The sequence below is a fragment of the Cygnus atratus genome, chromosome 3 (assembly GCF_013377495.2).
Source record: "Cygnus atratus isolate AKBS03 ecotype Queensland, Australia chromosome 3, CAtr_DNAZoo_HiC_assembly, whole genome shotgun sequence".
Lineage (NCBI taxonomy): Eukaryota > Metazoa > Chordata > Aves > Anseriformes > Anatidae > Cygnus > Cygnus atratus.
The window spans coordinates 32,651,596-32,661,495 of record NC_066364.1 but is presented as its reverse complement, the minus strand read 5'-3'; the positions used below and the strand labels follow the sequence as shown (position 1 = coordinate 32,661,495).

At 37.5% G+C, this 9,900-nt stretch overlaps 1 protein-coding gene across 2 annotated transcripts in view; it reads right to left on the bottom strand.

Moving 5' to 3' along the window:
* Positions 1 to 269: 269 nt before the first annotated feature.
* The window catches only part of KCNQ5 (potassium voltage-gated channel subfamily Q member 5), a 289,251-nt gene continuing 279,620 nt past the window's right edge, over positions 270 to 9,900 (bottom strand). For both annotated transcript variants that reach the window (XM_035543083.2, XM_050709515.1), the window contains 3 exons: positions 7,299 to 7,430; positions 6,323 to 6,449; positions 270 to 5,909 (listed from right to left, as the gene is read on the bottom strand). In XM_035543083.2, coding sequence (XP_035398976.1) covers positions 4,968 to 5,909; positions 6,323 to 6,449; positions 7,299 to 7,430 — 1,201 coding nt within the window. In that variant the 3' untranslated portion in view covers positions 270 to 4,967. The remainder of the gene's footprint in view (positions 5,910 to 6,322; positions 6,450 to 7,298; positions 7,431 to 9,900) is intronic.

The following is a 9,900-nucleotide window of genomic DNA, read 5'->3' as shown; positions in this document are numbered from 1 at the left end:
TCCTCACAGAGGTGTTGAAACATCCAGAGCTTACATAAACTCTGCTGTAAACAGTGACCAGAAACTGGGCATGGCAGACTGGTTTGCTCACATTTTGTACTACTAAATTTCCTTTGTGGTATTTTGGTCTATTTAATTAAAAATTACAAGAAAGCCAAAGGAAAAATATAAGTTGAAATTTTTGTTGTGGTCTGATATGTGCTCACACCATACAATCTTACAATACAAAGGAAAAAAAAACAGTAAACATGGTCAGTACTTTTCAAATCATTTTTATTAACAACAATATGGATTCAACTTTGTCAAGAAGTTACAATTAACATTGTAATGTACTGGCTAATGCCATTGCAGTGTCAGTGGAAGCAGCCTTCATACTTTCTAAACCTGTTGCAAAGCTGGCTTTTTATCTTTAAAAGAAGTAAAAAATGCTTCCAAGAGCAAGTGATACTGAGTATGTCTGGAGTTGTCCTGTGTGTAGCTGAGGGAATGGCCACATCTGCATTCAGATGAACGAACAGGAGAATGTTACATGCTTCCACTGACGCTGCAGGGGACAAATCCTATTTCAAAAACCAGTTAACTTTTTTTTAGACAGTGACAGCACTTTGTGTCATGTTGTAATCCATTTGAATTAAGTCGATTAACACACTTGAAAAAAAAAAAAGTGAAGCAGAAATATCTGGGGCAAATTCTTTTCTGACCTGTATCTCATTCAAACCTAATGATTCTGTGATAATCCAAAAGGATTGTATGACATATGAGTCAGGATAAAAGTTGGCCCAGAGAGGCAAGTTCATTCCTGGTATAGGTGGGTTCAGTTCCTTTAAGGTCAGTGGAACTGAGCCTGGTCATCCCAATGAAGGCTGAACTTCACCCGGTTGGGCAGTGAATTCATTGAAGTCATTGAAGCCATCCAAGGATGAATTTAGCCTCAAGTCCTTAAACCCTTTTTTTTTTTTTTTTTTTCATTTGTTTGCTGTTATACTTTCTTTTCCTGCTTACTCCTCGTTTCTGATTATTCTCCTTTTCTCTGTGCTTTTAAAAAATGTCCCTTCTCTTCTTCCCTTTTTACATCAGTACTTTGTGCGTTATCTCTTATATAGTCAATGTGACATGGGTAAATTCAGCTAAGTATTAGTTTCCTCAGGAAATAATTGGAATATTACCATTTTCACTTTAAACAGATGCCCAACAAAGTAAGGATTTGAGTCTCAGCTCCCGATTCAAGAAAAATTCTTACTGAATTCAGTAGAATTTTTGCTTGCGTAAGGATTGCAGGTCCCAATCCAGAAATACTACTGTACATCAGATGTTCTACTATACATCAGCAATTCAGTATGATTTGACTTATCACAGAAGAGCAGGTGAATTACTCATCACCATACTATAATGAGAGCAGTCACTTTAAGTAGGATTATCTCAAAAACATATGTAACAACCGTGGGCACTGTGAATAAAAGTGTATGATCTTTGCAATCTTGAACCCTAGGCTAAAACACTATATTTGTATTTAAATAAAAAGTATAGATCATATAAGCCAGGAGCAAATACAAATTCTTAAACAAATAATAATCATCAAAACTATTCTTTTCAGTCCTCTCTTCAATCAGATACAAGAAACATGCTGATCAGAAAACAGTTATTTGGATAAGGCTTAATTCCTGAAGCTCTTACTTAGGTTCAAATTCTCTCTTCAACAACCCTCAAATGGATTGTAAGTCAGAAAAAAAAATTGTCCTCTGTCCCTGCTCACAAAAAATTCATATTAGCTATCATGAGCTTGAATTTAATAAGCAGCTCAGGACAAGACTTGAAAAGCCATACAGGTCCTTCTTTTGTGAAACCAATGAATGACTGTCAGTCATGACACTGTCATTTGAAGAGAGAGCATAGAAACAGGAAACTCTTGATGAGGAAATATGAGCAAAGCTTATAAAAGTCCAAACAAGCAATTCTTCCTCTCCAGAATTTCATATATTCACTACTCTTTCTATTTTCTATCAATATTATGTTAAAAAAATCCTATATGATAAGACTTGCAGCTACAAAAATAATAATGGTGAGCATAAAAGAAAAAAAAAATCAGGATTTTAAACCATAATTTGAAAAGATATGATCTTCTGGATTTATTAGTACTTTGTAAAGACATTAACATTTTCATACATAATTTATAGAATTCATTCTTTTGTGCACAACATTGTATTAAATAAATTAACTTAAAATTAGAAGGACTCAAGCATGTCATTTAAGGCAAAAATACCAAGTTTCCGTAAGATAAATTATCAGCAAAACCCAAGGCCCTGCTTCTGATACTGAATGTGTACAGTCAGAGCCAATGCCAAGCTCTCCCATTGCCTCCTGCCTGGCTCAATGGGGGTGCAACGATCTGCTCGTGCAGATGAAGGTGGAAGATTGGAGGCCAATTCATGATGCCTTTAGTTTTCTGTCTCATCAGGAAGGGAAAGGGAGTTTCGTTACTGACACATAGTTGCCATGTGCCTCATCTCTTGCTCCTGGCCTGGACCTAAGGGCAGGTTTATACTTAGGCTGGCAGGAGGCTTAATTTGAAAGGCAAGAAAGGCACCATAAACCATTAGGGAAAAAAAAAAAGAAAGAAAGAAAGAAAAGCCTAAACACTTGTGAGTTTTTAAGTTTTGGATAGTACTTTAAACTTTTAGATTTGCCTGGCCGAACTGCAGACATTCAAATAAGTTAATAGTTAAATGAGATGTGGAAAAAATATATCTATTTATCCTCACAAAATTACTGTTGTAATCAGGCATTAGCATAACCAGACTGCACAGTAAAGAACACAGGAAAGGCTGAATGTGGTAAATTATATGGCAAATCACTGGTGAGGAAATTGTGCTTCAAGGTGTCTTTCAGGATTTAACAGCTGAAGTTTGCTCCGGTGTGAGCCATGGAGCACAGTGTACCATCCGTGGACCCCATATAATGACACAATATATACACTCTACAGTTTGCATGTACTTTCACATAATAAGGTTATCATGTAATATCCAGGAATACTTCTGTAAAGGAAATATGGAAGCAGAAATTACAATGGATTCATAGTAAACAGATCCTTCACGATACAATCTACAGCGTTTAGCCATGATTAAGACTGGAGTGACGTTTTTGATGTACATAGTAAGTTCCCAGCAGGTCTGGGCCTTGAGAAAACACTGCCCTGAGTGAGCTGGCACTGACACCCCCATACATTCACTGTTCCTGCTGCTAGAGGGAAGCTGAGCCCGAGTCCGGTTGTCTACAAGCCTGCGGTGCAGGTGGGGTATAAATCTGGGGGTATGCAACACACAGAAACCTTGTTCAGCTGGGAAGAGCGAGAGCCTGGTTAGGCTCTGCAAGGGTTCTTCCAGTGGCGAAACCTTGCTGGGGATGTGCAGATAGGCACTAACACTGCTCCTACGTCTCAGCAGGAGTGAAGTGTAGGTAGGATAAGAAAAAAAGAGGATATATCAAGCAGGAATGCTCAGTCTGATGTAGGCTTTGGATTTGAAAAGTCAGGTTTTAGGATGAAGGAGTCTGAAGGTCCTTTCTTGGAAAGTTCTCAAGAAATGACTGCGGTTGGGACACAGTGTTGAGCTATAAAAATGTGACCAACTTCCCTCTCTCCTCCTCTCCTTTTACTAAAAAGAAAAAAAATAGAAGAAAGAAAACAAAAACAAAAAAGCAACAACAAAAAAAGCAAAAACCCAAAGCACAAAAAAAAAACAATCAAAAAATCTGCCTTCAATTTTTTTCAGGTAAAGTGGTCTTCCCTACTTCTATTTCCATTTCTGGTTGCCTATATGGCCTTTTTGGAAATAGTGCTCACTGACAGGCTGGTATTTAAAAGATATTTTTGCCTCTTTACCTTTCATCCTTAGTTTTCTGGGATCATTTCTCTTCTTGCCCACCTAAATCTCTATTTTTTTTTCTTCATTGTTTGTGTTGTGTTTCCCTCTTCCCTGTTCTGTCCTCTTTAGTTCTACTCTGCATTTCAGTTCCTCTTCGTCCCTCCCTTCCCAGCCTTATGAAGTACCGTCACGGCATCAGGTAGTGACTGTGAGGAAGATTGCCAAAATCTCCTCAGAAGGAAACATTGCTCTGCAATCGCATTGTTCAGAACAACTGCATTGTTCTGCAACGAAGGCAGTGCCTGCGCCTTTCCCTCACGTACTGCTGCCAAAATGTTTCGGATTTACGAGACAGCTCCTCAATGAGACTGGAAGAAGGAGAGATTCCCCTGAATTCTTAGTGCAGTCACCCAAATTACCCACTTTTGAGGCCAGCCCCGACCCTTACAATACAAACTTTTTGTAACAAAAGAGCGTTCTTGTTATAAAGAACAATGTGACAGTAGTGTGTCGGGTAGTTTTGTCACAACACTAAATCACCAAAAATCGGACGGATATCAACATACTGTTTTTCCGAGTTAAAAATAACTGATTGCTGATGAGCTCATGTGTGTATCTTGCAACTGGCAGCCATTTCTAATCCCATATATCTGGTTTCCTTGGTACCTTGCTAGCAGCTGTAGATAATTTTTTGTTGTAAACATAAACTATCGTTAAATCAGGACATATATATATTTAATTAGTTCAGAAGCAAAGTGCTTTAAAACTTACGTTTTTTACTTCTGCCTTGTAGAAACGGCACTAGGTCTAAATGCTCAAATTTTTGCTTTTTGATATATCCTGCAGCATTAGCTTTGTAGGCAACTCTTTATTTAAACCTACCGTACTACATGAAAGGCTGCTGTACTGTAGGTATAAATCTGAATTTTAGCCGTCACTTAAACATGCATTTTCATGCAACTAGAAGATATGGGCTCATTCAACTGCTTTTCAGATTCATCCTGATTTTTGTGATTTTATCTTATTAAAAAGGCTTTCAAAACAGTTCATGCTATGATATGTATGACTAGAGGAATGACCCAGTCAATGAAGAAAGCCCACAAGCTGTTATTTAAGTTTGACATGGAGCAGACTGAGTGCTTCTGTACCGTCCCCTGGCTTGCAAATATTTTGAGATGATCTTGATATTCCAGTCCTTATAGAGTCAGTAGAGAGAGTTGTTTCCACTAATGGTCGAGAGATGGCTTCAGTAGTCTCTGTTCCTGCCTCTGTCTCCAACTCTTCATCAGTTATAAATAATTTTGACTCCCTCCATTTGGAGTACACGTCTTGGCTACCTCTTGAACCACTGGAGTCACTGCCAGTAATCTGTACATTAAGTTCCTCTGTTGATTGTATAAGGTTTTGTACAGATAAAGATTTTCCTAAATCCATTTGCACCACAGGTTTAACTGAGAGCAAAGGTTCCCCTTCTGTATCCAGACCTTTTCTCCATGCAAGATCCTTTGTTGCACTGGGCTGCGCAACTTGTCCATTATCCTTTGATGCAACAAGGCAAGCGGTGACATCAGAAATATTTTCCTGCGTGGTTACAGGAATAATGTGAACGGGCTCAGGCCTATTAATATGCTTCATTGATGAGAAAGGTGGTATTTGTAATGTTGTTGGAGTTGCTGGCTTAGTTGCCTGGTTTATTTGGTTTGATGTGTTATTAGCTGTTGTAAGTCCATCGTTTGGCACTTGCGTTGCTTGACTATGCATAGCTGGACTAAAAGCATAGTAAGCCTGAGTGCTAAATTCATTTGGTGTCAGTATAAGCTGTAGGCCACGAGGCAGATTGGCACTGGCTGATCTGGATACACATCCACTAATTTGTGCAGAATTAGACAAATCTTTGCTGTCCGATGGACTTTGATAATCAGAAGTCTGCTCACACTCGAAAGCTGGCATTTGAAATGAAGCCAAAGTGAGCGCTGATGCAGATCCTTTTCGCAAAACTTGTTGATAAATATCTAACAGACAGTCCAGTTTTGACTCAATGGATTGTACCTACAGGAGGAGAGGAAAAGGTTAATATTAATGCAAAATATTAATTTTAAATATTTGGAACCCAAGCAAAAGGAGAATGTAGCTGCTGAAGAGAAAAATGTTAGGAGCTTGATACAAGGTATTGACTCATGAAAAATAATGTCAAAAGACTGGTAGCTATAGATTTTTCATAAGCAAGCTGATAAAAAGAACCAGTACCTTGCAATTTTTCTTTTCTTATTTTTTCTGCACATGGAACACAGTTGAAGTAATATGATTCATGTATCTTTTATGTCAATGTGTAAGTGAAACAGGTATCAGAAAAAAATATTTTACCTGTTCATCATTTGAAACTGGCGATAAAATAGACAAAAGTAATGAGCAACAGCAGAGCAAGACAAAAGCACAGTCACAGATGATCATGAAGACTCTACCTGTTTTTCCACCTTCACTACACGCCCTAACATACTGAGGTCATCAGTTGTCTCATTCTCTGCCGTATTCTTTTCTCTGCTTCTTTTATCTGCTGTGATCTGTCCTTTCCCAAGAATTTGGTCAACGCTGTAAGAGAAATTAAAAGCTACCGTGATTCCTGAAAATGGTGATAATATGGAAGTGTTTGCTCAATCCATACATTAAGCATTAATATCACAATCCTTCAGAAAAGTGCCTGAGAAAGGAGTTAACTATATTAGAAAATCAGGCAAAACACGAGACACTTTTGAGCATTTGGACATTAGATCACAGACAACTTTTCTTTTATGTTGGCACTAAGTGGGGGCCAGAACTTAGCCATCAACTGGAAGAGCCAGGGGTGCCTTCCCCAGCAGCCTGGTGTTGGAGAGGAACAGACGTACCAGAGACCACCCTCAGGTCTCCCTTCAGAGCATCAGCATTGAGTCCTTGGGAAGCTAACAGTTTTAAGCAGGAGTCTCAGCCCTGATGCTGCCAGCAATACACATGATACAATGGTTATTTTATTAGTGCTGGGAACTGAGAACATAAAAACACGCTCCCTGACCCAGTACGTTACGTGTAGTTCCCGATTTCTTTCATGTGAAAAGAGAATGGCTAGGGTGGGAGAAAGGCAGTTAACAATGATGACTTCATCCTTTTGGCAGCCTCCTGACTAAGTTCCCTGTTTATGAATAAACTTTCCAGATAAAGGATAACCTTTTTGATCATTCAGGCTTCCATCTTCTGGGGACAAATTAGATACATGGTGTTTTGTTTGTTTTCACACACAATTTAATTTCTGGCTCAGCTGTGTTCTGAACACAGCTGGGCTGAAGCATGGATTGCAAATTGTGCCCAAATATAACACAAAAATGTTAAACGTTACTAATACTCATTGTACGGTGAATGGCATAACCAGATGCTTATGCAGAGGAGAATTTATTGTTTCCATACCGTGACTGTAGACTCTTGATCCTGCATAACATGTCTAGATGGCCTGCTGAATACTGTTCAATGACATCTTTGACATCATATGGACGAAGTGTTTCCTTAAACTTTCTCTTTGCAACGTGAAATTTCATAATCCTGGTGAAAAAGCATTTTGCAGATTATTCTTCACAGCAGTTGCAAAACAATGCAATATATTCCACTGTCAAAATATTGTCAGGTAGTTTCTTTTTACATTGAAGATCGTTTCAATACAGCTCAGGCAAATGAATTCTTTCACAAAATTGTTTTTATAAGTACAGCTACGTGGTAGCTATCCCTTTGAATTGTTATGTAACAGAGATCACATAGCATGATTTTAAAGAGTGCAGAGCATGTTTAGTTTATCAGTGTACACCTATTCTGCTTTTTTATGCTAGATTTTTTTTTCCTGGTGCTCATTTTATGTCCTTTGCTTTCCAGTTTGAAAAATTTTAAATTTAGGCACCCAATTCATTTTTCATCAATTTTTATTTTTAATTAACACTCTGGCATACATATATATATACATATATACATACATGTTTTTAATTTATACAAAGATCAACCTTTGCAGTCAGAAGAGAATTTTTCATGTTTGCTCTACATTGAAGTCAATGGGAATTATTGTTCTATTATAATTAGATTATTTTTTTTCGTTGAATTCTACTGCAAAAATATTATGTATGGGATAACAGTACATGTCCAGCATTGATGTATGGCATATGATTTTTTATGTGAGACTTGCACAAGTTTTCTGTGATGCTTTTGTGGAAAAGTGATGCCCACTGGGTAGCTCTTCCTAGGATGAAAAGCTTGATATTAAATTGCAATTTTGAAATAATAGAAGAGACAAATTTGGAAAGCAAATGACAGTGAGCAGATGGCAGTGATTATTATGCTGCGTATTTAGTAGCTGTAAAAGAATGAATGATAACAAATCCAAAACACTGTCCCGTAGTAATAGTTTAGTGGAACGTCAGGAAAACCATACCTTGTATGGTTAGGACAGACATTATGATATGTAGAGTCTGATTAAAAGTGCATAGTGAACCTCTACTGATTTCTGTATTATACACAAATGTTCTTTCAAATAATATCTGTTTATTCCCACAGTGCTCAGGTTGTTGATATTTCCCATTCTGGTAACTTCCAATTAAAAATGAGATTGCTTGTCACTAGTATAGAGCTTGAATTATGGTTCTGATGATAGAAATTAAAATGGAAAAGGCCTGTTAAGAGCAGTCCATCAGCTTGACAGTTCAGGACTGATCTCCATGAAGTTTTAAATATATTGGATGATGATGCACTTTCCTCTTTTCCATTGTGAGACAGTTCTACAGACTAATAGCTTTCGGTGCCTTTTGTAATCTGAAGGTCTCTGAAGCTGGGATATGGATTTTGTTTCCTTTTAGCTGTCAAATGATGCCAGGATGTTCTGTTCATAACAGTCTGGCTGCACAGACAATCTCCTGCCATCTAGTTCTTTATTCAGCTTATGAAGAATAAATGATGTAGTTGACATGCAAGAAAGTATTGTTCTTTTGTTATTATTCTCTCTGTTTAGGTCATCACACTTTTTTACTTCATGCTGTTAATATAAGTGAAAATATGAAACTCTATTAGAAAAGCAGAGCGAGAGAATTAATAGTGTAAGTGAAGACAACTGAATATATCACAAATGGGTGACTTTACAAGAGAAGAGACAGAAGACTAATTTTATTAACGGCCATAGAAGCTTCTTAGTCAGTGTGCACAAAAATCTTCATCAGTGCTTTGCAGCTCTATAACAGCTTTTTGGTTATCACAGCATTTTTTCCATAATGTTCAGAAGTCAAACTGAAAGCAGCCCAGTGAGGCGTAACTATACTATTTCTGTTTTAGGCATTAGCTCACATGATGCCATCTAAATTAACTTCAGCAGCGTTTGGAACAGACCCTCATTGCTTACTTCTTTTTGCTTCAAATACATATAAATTTACATAAACTGTGAAAAAGAAAAAAAAAAAAGGTTATAAAAAGTTGGCATCATAAAAGCCTGTAAGTTAATTATGAAACGTAAAATGTGAACTCTTTCAGTGATGGATCCTAGCAGCTGCTTTGTAGTTATTAAATTCGGTTGATTCTCCGTAGTTATTTACTCTCAATTTTAGAAGCTCAGTTGTCTTTCAGTATCTAGAAGAAACAAGTAATTGAGATTTATAGGTTTGAACACCCATTTGGAAAAAAAAAAAAACAACTATATCGAGCATATTCAAAAATAGTAGTTGGATTGTGAATAAAAAGCTTTTGAGCTTCCTTCATTTGTGCTTCTAGATTACAAAGTGATCTGTTCTGGAGTGCGACAAAAACAAAAGGCTCAGTTATGCAGACACGTGTGGGTAACCTACCTGTGCAAAAAAGGGAAAATGAGCACAAAGTATTCATATCCCCTAGCCTTTAACACGAACTGTAGGAATAGAGAAAGCAACCAAGATAGAGCTTGGTATGTCTTCTCTGGTTACACCACACGGGGGCAAACCAGACTCATCAGAAACTAGACGAGTCGCCACTGGCTATACTTAGCCGCTAGCACTGACGGAACAGAAGT